General features: G+C 45.9%; 1 protein-coding gene across 3 annotated transcripts in view; it reads right to left on the bottom strand.

Moving 5' to 3' along the window:
* Window positions 1–16,385, bottom strand: part of MICU1 (mitochondrial calcium uptake 1) — a 103,688-nt gene that overhangs the window by 71,901 nt on the left and 15,402 nt on the right. For all 3 annotated transcript variants that reach the window (XM_082052383.1, XM_082052385.1, XM_082052384.1), the window contains exon 4: window positions 5,599–5,782. In XM_082052383.1, coding sequence (XP_081908509.1) covers window positions 5,599–5,782 — 184 coding nt within the window. The remainder of the gene's footprint in view (window positions 1–5,598; window positions 5,783–16,385) is intronic.

Raw genomic sequence — 16,385 nt, forward strand, 5'->3', positions numbered from 1 at the left:
AAAGTTACCAACCGCAGTGAACGACAACACGCGCTTTCCCAGCTCCTTCCAGCTGCAAAGCTCAGGTGACTTCAGCTCCATCTCCCACCGGGCAGGTGGTGACTCCTTACACCAAAGGGATCTTCTGACTTGTGGTTAGAAGCCCACATCTCACCCCTTCCCGGAGCACGACCTGACCCCATCAGAACACCCCATGCAACTCCACCAGCCAAAACACATAAATACTTTTACCTTCAAGCGAGAGGACTACAACCAGCTCCGCTGTCAAGCCTGGAGTGTCAAGGACTGGAGGCAAGAGCAGTCACCGCAGACCGCAACCAGCAGCTCCCTCCATCCATGACACCCTCCCAAAGCAGCCTCCTTTTAGTTAAAACACTTGTCTGCCCGAGACTTCACAAGCTCGTGCAAAACATTTCTTGCAAGGCACTATCAGAGAATGACAGAATGCGAGGGATCAGAAGGGACTTGGAAAGCTCATCCAGTCCAACCCCCCTGCCAGAGCAGGAACACCCAGATGAGGTTACACAGGAAGGTGTCCAGGCAGGTTGGAATGTCTGCAGAGAAGGAGACTCCACAACCCCCCTGGGCAGCCTGGGCCAGGCTCTGCCACCCTCACTGGGAACAAGTTTCTTCTCAAATTTAAGTGGAACCTCCTGTGTTCCAGTTTGCACCCATTACCCCTTGTCCTACCATTGGCTGTCACCGAGAAGAGCCTGGATCCATCCTCCTGACACTCCCCCTTTATATATCTGTAAACATTAATGAGTGACCCCCTCAGTGTCCTGTTGTCCAGCTCCAGAGCCCCAGTTCCCTCAGCCTTTCCTCACACGGGACATGCTCCACTCCCTTCAGCATCTTGGTGGCTGCGCTGGACTCTCTCCAGCAGTTCCCTGTCCTGCTGGAACTGAGGGGCCACAACTGGACACAAGATTCCAGGTGTGGTCTCCCCAGGGCAGAGTAGAGGGGCAGGAGAACCTCTCCGACCTACTGACCACCCCCTTCTAACCCACCCCAGGTACCATTGGCTTCCTGGCCACAAGGGCCCAGTGCTGGCTCATGCTCATCCTGCTGTCCCCAGGACCCCCAGGTCCCTTTCCCCTACACTGCTCTCTAATGGATCATTCCCCAACTTATACTGGAACCTGGGGTTCCTGTGCCTGGACCTCACTAAGATGCTACTGACAGGCCTGTTGCTGTCAGGCACCTTTTTCTCACTTTTAGAGTGTGAGCATTGCTGTTGTTCCTTGACTGACATCTTCACCGAGGCTCCTCCTTACCAGTCCAGCAACTTGGCTGTCAAGTCTTGCCTATCCCAAGCTTAGGGTGATCCTCAAGACCCCTGCTTTATTTTACTGATGTTTAACAGTCTACGTTTTGCTTCGACTTCGGGCACAGCAATTTTCCAACACCCCGTTCAGATTCATGCTGCAACCTTTAAGTCCACCACGACCATCGCTTGCAACAGAAGTGCAGCGTCTATTTATTAGACACTTTAGCCATCCTGCCTTCTATCCATGCATACTGCGAAATTTAAAGCTTCCTCAAGCACTCATGAAGATGCAATTTTAAATACATGGCTCGAAAAGCCACATAACAGGCTAAAAAACGCCTCATGTCTCAGTGCACAGCACAAGAGCCCCAAACATCTGCAAACCCAGAGGTTTGTCCCCATAAGGTCTGTGGCTTCATGAGAAGTATAAAAGTGGATTTGGGATTCCCCTCCTCCAATAAAAGCAGCTGAACACCCTTGCAAAGACCGGACCCAAGGGTGCAGCAGGTGGAGAGTTGCCTCATTTTGCCTTCGGTCTCAGAACAGCATCAGCCAGCAAAGCGGGGAGTGAAGGACTGTTAGTGACCACCAGCTCCTGATGCAGTTTGCCACGTCTGGCCAAAGAGCCAAGCTGACCTGCTATCCCCACAAAAGCTCAAAGCAGCCCCTCTATCCCCACTGCGGTGTAAGAATTGGTGTTACCTGTTAAGCGATTTGAGTTTCAGAAGGGAATATCATCATGTGCACCTACTCAAGGTTTTGCAGGAAGCTAATGGTTTAATTATTTGCAACCTTCTGAGTTACAGCGATTAGCTGTGACATACACAAACCCCACAATCTTCAGGACAAATACACTCCTTAAAAATTATGAGGAACAACGGTCTTGAATAACTCACAATCTAGACCAAAAAAGTACCATCTAAAAGGCTTGTTTAGTATCTCATGGGCTGCTCTCATCACAGCCAAAGTCATACTTCTTCCTCAATCTTCCCCAGGAGAATCCAGCAAGTGCAGCCAACACTTCTCCCCTTTTGCCCACAGCTGAACTCGCAATTACCTCATTTTTGCTAACATGATCTAATCAGCTGGCAAAACCTCACAAATATGCCGCAACCCGTCCCTCTCAGCTTCAAGGCTGCGTTCAATGTGAAGCCAGATGAAGAAGGGAACAGCCAAGACCCTAAAACAGGAACAACTCGCTTATTCGAGTGCAAAGTGGGCAACAATCTGGGTGCCCTAAAATCTCTGCACAAATGCAGCGATAAAAGCAGGGGTGTATGTATTGGGGTGGACACACCACCATTCGTGAGGGTTTTTTATTACGCTGCTTCGAAACTATCTGGAGGCAAAATCATCCCCGACAAGTCTCTCCTCCCACGACCTCTTCCCTATGAAATACTCCAAGATACTTTTCCTGGCAAGGCGTGCAGGCAGACGGCCGCCTTCCCCCAGTACGCACCAGCCCCTGAGGCAGCGGATCCCAGCCAAAAACGCACACCCTGCCTTCACAACTGCAGCCTCATGTAACCAGGGGCCTCCCTTTTTGTGACCAAAAAGGGAAAAGTCCCCCCTTTTGGCATTTATTAATAGAGTAGGGATGGGAGTAGAAAGATAAACAAGTAATCCTGCTGTTGAGACAGTCAATGTTCATGAAATGAAATCCTGTGCAGACATGAAAATAAAGCTCAAAATGAACATCTTGGTTCAATTCCACAGCATCACCGGGGCCTCCCTGACATGCAGCAGAATGGGAACTCTGTCAGTCCAGCTCCACCACACACATCCTAGCAGGGCAATTAATTAATTTCTTTGGGTTTTCTACTGCAATGTACACTAAAATGAAGTCTTGGCACAACTAGCACTCCAAAGGGAGCGTACCTGCAGCAGCCAGCAACCACGGCAAGCGAGTCTTCACAAAGCAGTCCTAATGCTGCATGCAAACTCTTTTCAGCAAATTAAATAACGTGTCAGCCCACCCACATCATGTATTACCGCTCATTAGCCTTCCAACTGCAAAAGCATTCAAACAATCTTTTCCTTTCCTCCTTTATGCAGGCAGGACCTATACATTGCACAGATTGCCCTGGAACCAGCCGCACGCCCCAGCAGGTGCCAAGTGATTTATATTTCAACTTCCTCTCCGCTGAATCACTGCCCAAAATAGCGATGTCACGCCTAATTTATTGTTTCACCACTAATCATCAGCTTCATTAAAAGCAACATCGGATAACAAACAAGTGTTAAATACTTTTGATTGAGTTTCATTTTGGTTTTTTTCCTTATGGAAAACCCCACACTGTTTTCAATTAATTATGGGAAGAGTTGGAGAGGTGTTTTACTGTGGGGTTTTTTGTTTGTTTGCTTTGGTTGTGTGGGTTTTTTTAATCATGTAGAAGAGTCAGAAAATCCCTGGGTGATACATAAGTGATATGGAGATCAGCCCATCCTGACTCGGGCACACCTTCCTCTGCCATCCGAGCTGGAAACGTTCCAACATACCTCCTGAGATGAGTCACTGGGGCAACCACTGCCCAAACCCCAAGCCACAACGGGGCCGCTCACACTCAAACACGGAACCTGGCCCCTGGGAGAACACCGGTTACATCCTGAATTAAACGGAGCAAAAGCAGCGCTGGTTTTCAGGGCACAGAAGGTACATTTTGTCATGCCATGGGCTGAGAAGGGATTCAGGCTGCACACTGTCCCCACCGGACCTCTCGGGCACCGTCCCACGCCTGGCTCGCCTCTGGCTCGGAAAACGTGGCCACGTTCCTCCCTGCCTAGTATGGGAAGGAAAGAGTTGGTCGGCGCAGGCACGTCTCCTAACAACTGAAGTAAGAGTTGCAAACAAACGTTCTCCAGCTTCCCCAGCCAGAAGCGACCAAGCCACGTAAGTCAAAAATCCATCATTACATCTCCTGTATCAACAAGTGTTCTCGTTCAAAACAGAAGAGCGTGGAGGAAGGTGGATCATTTCTTGGCTCTTGGCAACCTGCCTCCATCTGCTGACACTGGAAAAAATAACCCACTTGTCTTGAGTGGTACTGGCAAGAGTCAAAATCTTGCTGAAGCTGTCAGAGCACCTGGCACCCAGTTGCCAGGAAAATTAGCAGAAGCCAAGAACCCATAGTCCTGGACAATTCTGAATATCTCAGCATAACACCTCCCAACACCACTTCACCGAGCTACCACCAGCACGTCACAACAGGGAAGGTTTGGAGCCACAAATACCCCAAGGAACTTGAAATTTCAAGTTGTGTTATCTGCTGTAACCAAGAACAGAATGTGATTCAGCAATTTCAAACAAAACAGCTCTTAATTTTTTATGAAAAGCTGTTAAGCCACTATATACAACCATCCACAATTTAACAGCTAATGAGATGCAGCCTCCAGAATACAGACTTGAAGATAATTATCAGAAGCAAATCGTAGAGAAAGGAAGAGTGAAGAGCACATACTCCCATTCCCCTCTTTGGCAATGCAAAGATATTAAATCATCAAACACAGCCCAATGCAACTGACATGCAGACAGGTTTAAAAAATAAAACACTGCTGTCTGCCAGCTCTCAGTTACAGGATGCTCAATCAGACCAAATCATACAGCTTGTCACAACAGAGGTTACAGATAGTCCCAAACTAGTTGTCAGACAGTTCTGAGGAGCCTGAAGCTCTCAGGGTTACCCAGCACTGAAAGCAGGTCACAAGCTGACAATATAGTTCATTACTCAAGCTTTGCTTCTCTTGAAAATGTGTCTGATGTGAGAATTAAATAGGCATAGGCATCGAGAGACATGACTAACCACAAATAGGAAGTGAGGCTGTATTTCAACAACTAGATTTCCATGGAATAATTAAAAGAAAAATTAAACTACACCTCTCTTATAACTCTCACTTCCACACTCATCCTTTACTCATCCTCCACACTCCGTATGTTCCCGGGATAGCCTCCAACACACACATGCTGGCTGCCCCAGGTGGTTTTAAAGCTTTTGCACCGATTCCCTACTTCGCACGGCCCATCCTCACAGCCATTGAGGCAGGAGCCTTAATTTGTCGGTGAGCCACTTCTTGGACATCCGACCGCAGACGGGAAAACAGGTCTCTGTTTCAGAGCATCAGCGTGCTGCGCTTTCCAAATAAATAAGTTGAAGAAACTCAAAGTTGCATGCCAAGAAAACAGGTTCAGGTCCTTAGAAATATCCACAAGTACAGCGCAAAAGCCAGACATGCACGGTACCACAATCTGAATTAAACGTTCTGCAAGTGTTCTCCTTTTTGTTCCCGCTGCAATGTGGCAGCTGCAGGTGTAACACACCCGAGTTCTGTACCTTACGGTCCCTGAACCCAGAACGCTTCTTCTTCTTCCCCTCCTGCTGAGCCTCCTCGTTGCCCGATGCGACGGCCTTTCCGCCCGCAGCGCCGCTGCCCTCCTCCTCCTCCTCATGCTTCACCTTCTCACTCGGCTCTGCCCTCGGACCGTGTTTTACAGAGGACGAGTCTTCTGCGTAGGCCCTGTTCAAGGGAAAAGAAAACACAGATGTAGGGAATTGTTCAAAGTGATGCTAAGGCTACAAAGATGGCCCTGCAAAGCAATCCTTGAAGGAAACGCTTGTTACAGCTCAGAGTGGAGGACCGCAAGGCAAAAGTGAAGAAGCCATCAGTCTTCTCGGAGTGCCGTGTGCTTTTCCCGGCTGTGATCAAATTTCCACCCCCATGCCCCAAAACCTGATCTAATAATCACAGTAAACTTTTCCAGACCAAGAACACTGGAGCGAGTCACTCAGGGAATTATTGTACCCTCTCCCCAAAACTAAACATACAAGAAACATCAGGAAGGGCTTACCATACCTCCTCTAGCGCTAAATTCCACCCCCGCTCCCCTAAAAAAGATTGATATCAAGTGATAAAAATGTGTTTTACCATCAGCACTGCAAGACGCAGAAAGAACAGACTTTTTGTTTCAGCTCAGCTGATTTATCTCCCATCTCCAGCAGGTGACAACCTGTTTTATTTCCCTCTCCCACCAATGACTCTTCTAAACTCCAGTGCTGTAGGATTTGTGACAACAAGAACTGGAGTTGTTTATCCACAAGTTGGAAATACAACTCTGGCAGAGTACAGGACCCTTTTTCCCTTGTTTGGTTACAAAGATCTTCAGCGACCCTGTTTATAGACCAACACTCAATACCCAAAATCAGTCTGTCTAAGCTGTGAGCAACTTGCAGAGTTGCAACTGGCAACAGGGCAGTTAAATAAAGAGCGGGGTAAGTCCATAAGCCAAACAATGCTATGGCTTTCCTACACCTCACTTGTAAAGCGGTTTATAACCAGACAGAGCTCAGACCACATTAACAGCAGTGAAATTATAATCTCTAAAGAAACGTTAACGTGTCACAAGCAACAAAGCAAACAGTTTGACAAAATCATTTCTTTTTCTAAAGCACTTGACAGCACAAACATCCCAGCCCGTCTGCAACTTAAGCAAAGCTGCCTTTACTTTGCATTCCTGGTGATGTATTTTGGACTCATCACAGAGGATGGGGGCCACTCATTAGCTGGTACTTCGGTACTCCCCATAACTATGAACGTGGTCATTTGCAGCTCATTCAAAAAAGGCTGAAAACAAAAAACAAGGGTTTTTTAAGTCTTCCAAGCCATAAGCAAAAGGCTACACGCATTTCATCCTACCAGCTTCCTGGAAAACAGATGTGGTACATGAAATTAACAGAGAAGAGGCTGTGCCCGTCTCCTCAGCAATACACAGTTTGCAGCAATCTCAGCACATCATCTCCCAAGGAGGAGAAATAAGGTTAGGTGCTACTTAATTTAAATGCTATCGGAATAAAAGACAACTCACTCCTTACCAGCATCCAGTAATTCACTAACAGCTATAGCACAGGATAGATGGAGGAGGGATAAAGAACTCAAATCCTTCCACAGCACTGGTGGGAAGAAAGAACTTCATTATGGTAGAATAAACTCCCAAAGAACATACTTAAGAACACAGTAAATCATGACAAAAGCAAATTAACTTTTGTTCATGTTGTGAGAACTACTGCAGCAAGGTACCAAAAGCACCTGAACAACCACCAAGACCCCAGCATTGCTCTGAAATGCAAGAACCCACAGCACCACGGCCGCGTTAAAGCAGTTCCAAGGTTATAGCCCACGCTGGGACAGAGTACAACTCCATTGCAAGGGCTTGATTTAATAAAACACACAATGCTTGGTGAAGAGCAGTACTCATCATATCTTTTCACGCCAAATGGAGTCTAACACACCAGCCTTTCCCTTCTGAAAAGGTCCTGAGCCTTTATTTGCCAATATGTTTTTTAAGTTTTATAGCAAAGCACCATCGTTAAGACATCAATTGAACCAAACTTTCAGAGACAGGCTCCAAACCCAAGTCCTCCATGAAATAAATAACTTTTTTTCTATGGATAAACAACATTTAATCCAATTCCTTGTATTCCTTAAACACATGCTCATTAGAGCATAAGCAAAACAGCGCTGGGTGCGCGGGGGATTCGCTCCGCCCAACACGCACGCTTTGAAACAATAAGTGTGCTTAAATACAGTAAGGTATTACATATTCATAATGACCCCAGGAACGCCTGTACGTATTCATAACCTTTCCCCGCTTCTGATTAAAATGAGTCTCAGATAACCATTTCCATAGACCCTCCCCTGTTGCGCCTGCGCAGTGCCACTTGGTGAATTTGAGGAGGGGTCTTTGGGGCTCTTTGGATGAAGGCTCCTTCAGCTTCATCACAGTGAACTTTTTACCTTTGGCTCATTATGTTGAATTGACTGGCACCCAAGCTGCCAAGTTGATTGAAAACAGACCGGCGCCCCCTTTTGCTGTAAATCTTCGTTATCTTGTCTCCTCAAGTTTACAGCTGGGTGCGGTAAAACTTCTTATCTTGGCATTCAATGGTGTTCTGTTCTTCTTAACATAAAGCTCTAAACTAAGCATTTATTGTGTGGCTAAGCCTTAAAGTGTTAGTTCATTAGTAGGCACACATTATATGTTTAGTTAACCCTTAAAATGTTAGTTCCCTCTGTCAATATAACTTCATAAGCAAGTTTCATAACTTTTTACATAGAACTTAACCACCTTTTTCCAGGTTCAGAGCCCGCACCTCATTTGGTTATATCTGTAAACATTAAACATCTTAGCACGAATCAGAACTGCATTTTTCACATCCACAAGCACCTTCGGATAAAGAAATTAATTCCCCCAGAAGAGCCAGGTGGCTGATATGTCTCTGAGCACGAAGCCCAGGCTGGCACGTCTGCTGAAGCCTGGCCTGAAAGTTTCATCAGCCCAGGCACATCCCCGCAGGGTTGTGGCTTTGGCTGGTGTGCAGGTTGCTGAAGACGCCGTTGCCAGCTGAGGCTGCACCAGCAGCGCTGCCGAGGAAAACCCGCGTGTAGGCAGGACACCGGGCTTAAGTAGCTCTGAGAGAATCTCTTGGGAAAAGGTCCCAGGGACAGAAAAGCAGCAGAAAAATTGATTGCTTATCTACATAACCAAACTAATCCATATTAAACATGCCAGAGAATAGCTGTATCAGTAAGGATTTGCTCCTGTAATGCTTGACTGGCAGCTAGCAAGCCAGGGAAGAATAGATGAAATTCAAAATCAAACATTTCCAGCAAATCCTACACGGTCCTTCAATCCATCACACTGTCAAGCCAGCTGGCTACAGCAATTCCAATGCAGGCTGATTACAGTCGGCTTTCCCCACCTCTAGTTTATCCAGGTGATTAACTTCACTCTACAGTTAGATCACCATCCGAGCACGCAAGTAAAATAACCTATGAGAATAAAAGCAGAATTTGTAGTCTACTTCTCAGAAAGCACAATCCTACTTCTCAATCTGTAGTCTACTTCTCAAGCAAGGTTTCAAATAGTACCTGCTATTCCTCACATCCAGGCCACAGCCCCAGCTACTCACTGAATTAACCACAGAAGGATCTGCCCCCTACACACACCTACAACTCCCTGTATTTTACACCATGCACAACCACGCTCTGTTGAAATCCTTGGCTTCCAACAGCTGCGTCTTCCATACTGCACCCACATAAAGGCGTCTTTCAACGCAGATGGCAGCGTACGGCTGGAAAAGCCTCACGGCTCCAGGAATACCCACCTCGCTGGACGGCCGTGAGCAAGGGAGACTCTCACCTCCTTTTTTGATGAGACTGACTTTCCAATGGTGGACGTGTTGCTACAGCTTCTGCACAAAAGGGAAATGAAAATACAAAGGCTCCCTTCACCATGTGCCAGGATCAGCGGCCGGTCTCTCTCCGTGGCTGCCACGCTTCCCAGTCCCTTCAGGTTTTTTTCCTCCCTCCGTAAATTAAATTTAAGGCAAAGGCCGTATTTCCCACCTACTCAGTAATTTCTTCTCTTAACCTGTAGAGAAAGCCAACAATCAAGCATAGGATTAGGTTCATCATCCCCGAAGAAAACCACCTAGCTACCACAGAGGGCTGCTCAGCACTAAATTCTCCCTGAGCAAATTGTCCTTTGGGAAAGGCAAATGCACGCAACCACGCGCTGCACATCCATGGGGAATCCTGGGACTCACACCAGGCACTGGCACAACACACCACTGCAGCAGCTCTGCCAGTGAGAGAAATTGCAATCTCTCACTTGAAAGTTTTCTTCCTCGAATGAGAGAAGCAGAACAGCATGCTAAAAATCACAAAGCCCTGGGCCAGAGATAACAATGCTCAGTCATTCTAATCCTGAAGGCAGTAGACAAGTACTTGGCTATCAGATGCTATTCAGTCTTGGAAGGAAATGCAGGGGATCTAACAAAAAATGGCACACTCCGGAGTTAGCAAGGACATTGTCACCCAGCAAGAAACAGGACAGGAGTCCTGCCTGACAGATGTGCCCTTCAGTTGACTGGGGTTACCGTTCTCCCTGGACATAAACATCTGGAGACATTTAAGGTTTAAAAGCCACTTAAAACTTCAGACTTTATATTGAAATGCAAAAGTAAGCTGGGACACAACATTCATAGGCAACCTCCAGGGACTGCAAATACAGTCTTGCAGTCTCATACTCAGCTCAAACATATTCAACTAAATTAGTTGGCTAAAACTTTAATACTTTGGTTAATAAATTAACCAAAAGTGATTAAGATCCACAGCCCAATTGTCTGCAGACATTCAAACCCACCTGGACGTGACCCTGTGCGATGTGCTCTGGTGACCCTGCGCTAGCAGGTGGGTTGCACTGGATGATCTCCAGAGGTCCTTTCAGCCCCTGTCTGCGATTCTGTGTAAGGACACTGCAATCAGCTCCCGGGGAGAGTTTATTCCATCACGCTCTCTCCATCGCCAGCAAATTGCTAAAAATAGGTGAGACAGCTGCCTGTCACGACCAGCTCGGAGGCACCCAGCCCTGCCTTGGCAGCAGACGAGCCGATTCCTCACACTCCCTCCCACTCGCCTCCGCCACGGCCCAGTTTAGGCACCAGCACGTGGGCGCAGACGGACAGGCCAGCGCTCAAGGACCTCGGCTTCAAGCCCCTTGAAGAAGATGAACCTGAGTGGTGGTTGCTTTCAGTCACAGCTGGAACTCACCTTGTATTTGCTCCTGGGCAAATGCAGGCAGGACCAGCAAGGGAATGGAATAAAACAGTGAGGGTGGCAGGGATAGCGAGAAGCATGACAGAGGATGACCACGTACACCCGGTAAGATCACAGCTGGCATCCTCTTCTCTATCCCTGGTCCCCCAGCAAAAGACAGCAAGCTCACTGCTGTCAGTCACCAGCATGGCTTCTGAAAGAACAACAACACAGGTTGAAAGAATAAGGAAGGCAAAGTCTCTGATGCCACAAGCTTTTTAAGGTGCCCTCAAACACAGAACACCCTTTCTTTCCACTTTTCTATTACACTTTTTTACAATACTTGAGGGTTTGTATAAGCTTGGCTTTATCAGTTTCAAATTACGAGTCAGATCAACAGCTAGAAGTAAGGCTGACTTAGAATGGCAGCTACCAACTGCTGAAGATTATTTCATCGTGTATTCAAAGTTCATACCCAAGGGTGAGAAGAACGCCATAACTGCTAAAAAATACAAGTGAAAAAGCTCCCAACTTGAGTGCAGAAGAAATCAAGCCACGTAGAAATAAGGAAACAGAAAAGATGGGAAGAGAAAATTAAGTATACTCCCTATAAATGGAAAGCTAGATACTGTAAAAAATTGATAAGGGATCTAGAAGGACCCAAGGAGGAAGCAATGAGAGAACACGACCTTTTTATCGTCCAAGTTATCAGAAAAAACAAGGAGTGTGTAATAAATTGAGATTACTGTTTACTGTGTTATTGCAAGTGCCATAATGATATATTTCCAAGTGAACACTTAGTTTATATAGTTTATAATGCTTTATATTCTGTAGGTCCTGATCTTCTCAAGAGACAGCACAGACAGACTCCCTCCACTGGAATGTCAGTGAAAGTCTGTACAACACAGCAACACTAGAGAAATGTGTTTCCTACTCATGTCTTTCTAAAGGTTTCTGCACAAGTTTGAGGTTTAGTCTTACGAAGAGTTGGCTGAGACTCTCTGCCAAGTGCTGTTATGTTCAGTAAGCCTTGGCTCATTGCTATTAATATTGAAAGAGTAAAACAGGGCAATAGGTGTTATCACAGGCCTGTTACTTAGACAAGACTGACGTTGGACAGAGGAGACAAGATGATCTAGGCTTGCTAATTAAAGCACAGTAAAGAAGAACTTCATGACAGTCAACAAGGGCTTATGGAAAATAAGTCTTATGCTAAATAGATGCCATTTCTTGATGAGATTACCAGTTGTTGACAACTGCTTTAGCATTCGCTTAATGAATGCAAGTTCTCACACTGTATTATTCCACTTGCCACTAAATGATATTGTGGTTAATAAGCCAGAGCAACACAAAAATCAACACAAAACATTCAGTGGATTAAAAACTGGCTAATAACATGCTTCAAAATGTGAGCATTTGATCATCAACGAGTGGCTGAGCTTCTCCCAAGCCCTGCCAAGGGTGAGTTCCTGGCCCTATGCCACCTCTCTTATTAATGAGCTACAGAATAGATGGCTGGGGACCCAGGGACTTTATCAATAAAGATTCAGAGAGCACTAGAAGTTATAGTCTCATTTGCTGGGTAAGCTGAGCACAAGCACACAATACCCACCAAAACATCCGAAAAGCAAGAGGAACAGCCACGCACAATAAGCACAGACGCCTTTACGTGACTGGTTTCATCCATACCAGACATTAACGCCTGTGAAAAACACTTTGGGCTTTAGCAGATCATCGGTTGATTATAAGTCCTGGCGAATCATTGCAGGCTTACGGACAAACGCAAACCTTGTGTGTACAAGTACAGGAGTCTCAAATCAAGTCTAAATATTAAATACTGCTCTTGTTTGGCACCCTCTTAGGCTACTGTGCTCAGGCTCTTCAGCTTTTAAGCATTTGTTTTTTCTCTAAGTCCTACTCAATCAAAAGCCACAAATTAAATATTTAGTAGGGTAAGTTTTTTTGAAGTCAAAGAGCTTACTCCTCCCAAGCTGAGATGAAGGAGTAAATTGATGATAGCTTGTGTTCCTGGTAGAGGAACAAGCTGAAAAGCTCTGTAACCCAATAACAAAGCCGAGAAATGGCTGAAGGGAGGCACTAGCATATTTGGAGGCTGAGAATAACACAGAGCCTTGTTCACAGTGACGATAATGAGCCGTTTCCCTGATGTACAGATTCTGTTCCCTCAATGGTTTCTAAAAAGAAACAAGACTGAGTGGGCTCCTCCTGCTGACTTAGGAGAAAATAAGCTCGAGCTCAAGCAGAGCTTAGCTGAGGCAAGCCAAGTAATTCTGGGAACTTGTCTGTGTTAAATCTACCTGCACCTTCAGCAATCAAGGAGCTCATTTGCACAGAAGCACTAGTCACTTACCAGGCACGTTATACATACAAAGTGTGCATATGCGATGTTATACACATCAAATATTAACTGAACAGAAACTGATGTGCGCCAGAGAAAATAAATGTTGAAAGTTATAAGTTCCTTGAAAAATATTTAGTTTCCCTGTAAGGACAGGCAAATCAGGTCTCTATACTAACATAAAATGTGAACATGAGTTCATTAACCCAAAACACACTGTTTTCCGTCTAGTTTAACTAGCCTGTATCTATAATTAAGCATTGTGAAGAACTTTTAAGAGAGACCAGCCCCAGCACCCAGTTATCTGGCAGGGAAGGAACATGAATTCTCACCAGCATCTGTTCCCTCTCCCAGACTGTCCACACCAATGCAACAAGCCATTAAGAGAAGATGTGCTACAACATTCATCACTGCAGCACCTGCTTTTGTTGTGCAGACTACAGAGTCAGTCCTGCAAGGCAATAAGAAATGGGTGAGCTTATTCTCATGCAGAGAGCAAAGCAGGTGTTTCCACACCAGAGCATTTTACAGGCTCCCAACAAGAGTGTTTGTCTACCTGACTGTGCTGCTCCATCCATCTTCATTTCCACTGAGGACACCAGAGCACAAGAGAGCAAATGTAGAGCTACGGTAAGTGGTGTCACCCAAGGCCTGAATAATTCTCTAGAAATAGAGAGGAACTCGAGGTGGTGAGCGGGGCAGAGTGTGCTTCAGGCATCTGACCACCGACTCTCACAGCTACAACATGGAAGATGGGGTTATTTAAACGCAGGGGACACCTTATTGCTTTGGGTACCTAAAGGAGTGTGAAACCTTTAATTGGCTAACAGGAAACGGTACGAAGGTTACAAGATCCCTTGTGAAGGAAACGAGATCCCTTCAGATTTCTTAATTCCCCTGAAACCTGGTCTTGAGCTACAAGCAGAGAGCAGGGGAAGATCTCAGGAGGCCGGTGGCAGGAATAACCCAGCACAGCTCTCCGGCCAGACTGAACTCACACCTGGAAGAGCAGAGGAGGTCATTCCTGGCGCCCCTTTCCGCTCTCCGGCCCAGAATGTGCTCACACAGCTGCGTGCTTCTGAAAATCTGGCCTCGTGCTCTTGGGACAAAAGTCTCCACAAATTCAACTGCAAGTCAAGGAGGGGCCAATTCCCTGCTATGTCTATACTAATAGCAATTTAAAACTGTTCTGCTCTAACAAACTCTATGGTATTTAATAGCATTATTCCCTTCCCAGCCAGTACCTCACGCAATCCCTCAGCTGTTTTGGCAGAGTGAAAACAGATGGGCTGCATCACATTGAAAAAAAGCCACCTCAACCTCACAAGCCTTTTGTTCTCTTCAGCTGGCCCCACAAGCCGCAATAACACACAATCCCACCAAACAAAGCTGGTGGAAGCTCCATGTGCAAGTCTCAGCAACAGCCAACTGCAGGAGACAGCTCAAGCTGGAGAGGTTTACCCAAGTAAAAAGTGATTTAAAAGCCCCCATGGTTGGGCTAAGGTCTGTTCTTAGCCTTAATTAATGAGCATTATGCCCATCTCTAGTTTTGTCTTTGCTTCCTCCCCACAGATCCAACCTTTAGCACAGCCCAGGAAGCAGCTGGGCCACTGAGTGATGGTGGATGCTGAACATCATAAGAAAGGTGACAGCCATGGCGAGACTCAACCTGAACAGGGTGACACTCAATGACTGCATTGGCACTTCCAAATCAGGAACTAATCAAAACTAAGTGATATTTACAATTTCTGTGCTTCCTCCATTGAGCCAGAAAATTATTCCCCTACTCAGCTCCCAAATGATGTGACTTTTGGAGAGACGCTGCTTTCCAGGTAGCTCCTACAGGTTGGCCAACGCGCTCTTGGGGACTTGGGCAAGGTGAGCAAGTAGTTTTGAGTTAGTTGGTGCAAAGGGGAGGCAGCAGGCATGAACTTGCCACCAGAGGGCACCTGCATTTAAAAAAATAATATTAAAAAGTGCCATTTCTAGTCACATTGAAGACCCAGGGTTCAAATGACACTTATCCTGTTAACAGACAGAGAATTCAAAGTGTTGTCCCCATAAAGTCGCAGCAAACCAAGACAGTTCAGGAAGCAGTTTCTTGCATTTCCACTTGGCTTCTCTGCACAAATCCCATCTCCAATTTGCTACGTAACATTTCTCAGAATCATTGTTGGGTTGGAAGGGACCTTAAAGATGGTCTAGTTCCAACGCCCTGCCATGGACAGGGACACCTCTGCTAGACCAGGTTGCTCAAAGCTTCATCCAACCTGGGCTTGAACAGCCCCAGGGATGGAGCATCCAGAGCTGCTCTGAGCAGATGTCCCAGTCCCTCACCACCCTCATGGGGAAGAAGTCAAACGTAAATACGATATTATGAACATGCAGCGACCCAGGGCTCTGCAGGCCAGCTGAGGTCATTCTCAGATGTTTTCTGAATTGACTCCCGTTTGACTTGGGCTCACTCCCTGGCGTCGGATTCTTTCCTTCCCCTAATGCTCATGGGTAAAAATAATACGAAGCCAAAAGGCACCTGAAAGGACACAGTGCTCTTTCAAGAGACCACTCATAGATCAATGTGTCTTCAAGCCTTAAGAGAAAACCTTCGGCACAGCAATCCCAAGGATCGTCTCTTAAGTTTGTCACCTCTCCAAGAATGAAAAAAAAATGGAGTAGAGCTCTCAAAATAAAAACTGCATGGATAACACCCACATTTTTTTCATCTTCTCTCTCCTACATCAGGTTAAGTATCACCTGACACATTTATAGCTATAAACCAGGTTTCTCTCCTCTTGACTCTGATTTATGCGGTTGCCTTCGTTTTGCTAGAACAAAGATTTTTAAAGTCACAGTTCCAGCTGACATAAGATATTTCCAACAATTCTGCCATTAAAAATGTATTCTAAGCAAATTACTCTAAAGCCCTTAAGACAATAATGCAAAAAAGCAATGCATTCTTAAACAGACTTCGCCAAGGGCTGATCTAGGCTTCAAAATTAATTTCAGAAGCATCAATGGAGAAAAGCCGAACACAAAAAGCTGCGAAGGTCAGCAGAGCAAGGAAGACGAAGGGTCTTTCCTACAGAGGATCTTCCAGTAAAGCAATTGAGCACTTGATACAAGATGGCCAAAGGAACAGAGTGGAAGAAGAAATGGTAAGAATGGAAA

The sequence above is a fragment of the Streptopelia decaocto genome (genome assembly GCF_964273445.1).
Source record: "Streptopelia decaocto genome assembly, chromosome: 5".
Lineage (NCBI taxonomy): Eukaryota > Metazoa > Chordata > Aves > Columbiformes > Columbidae > Streptopelia > Streptopelia decaocto.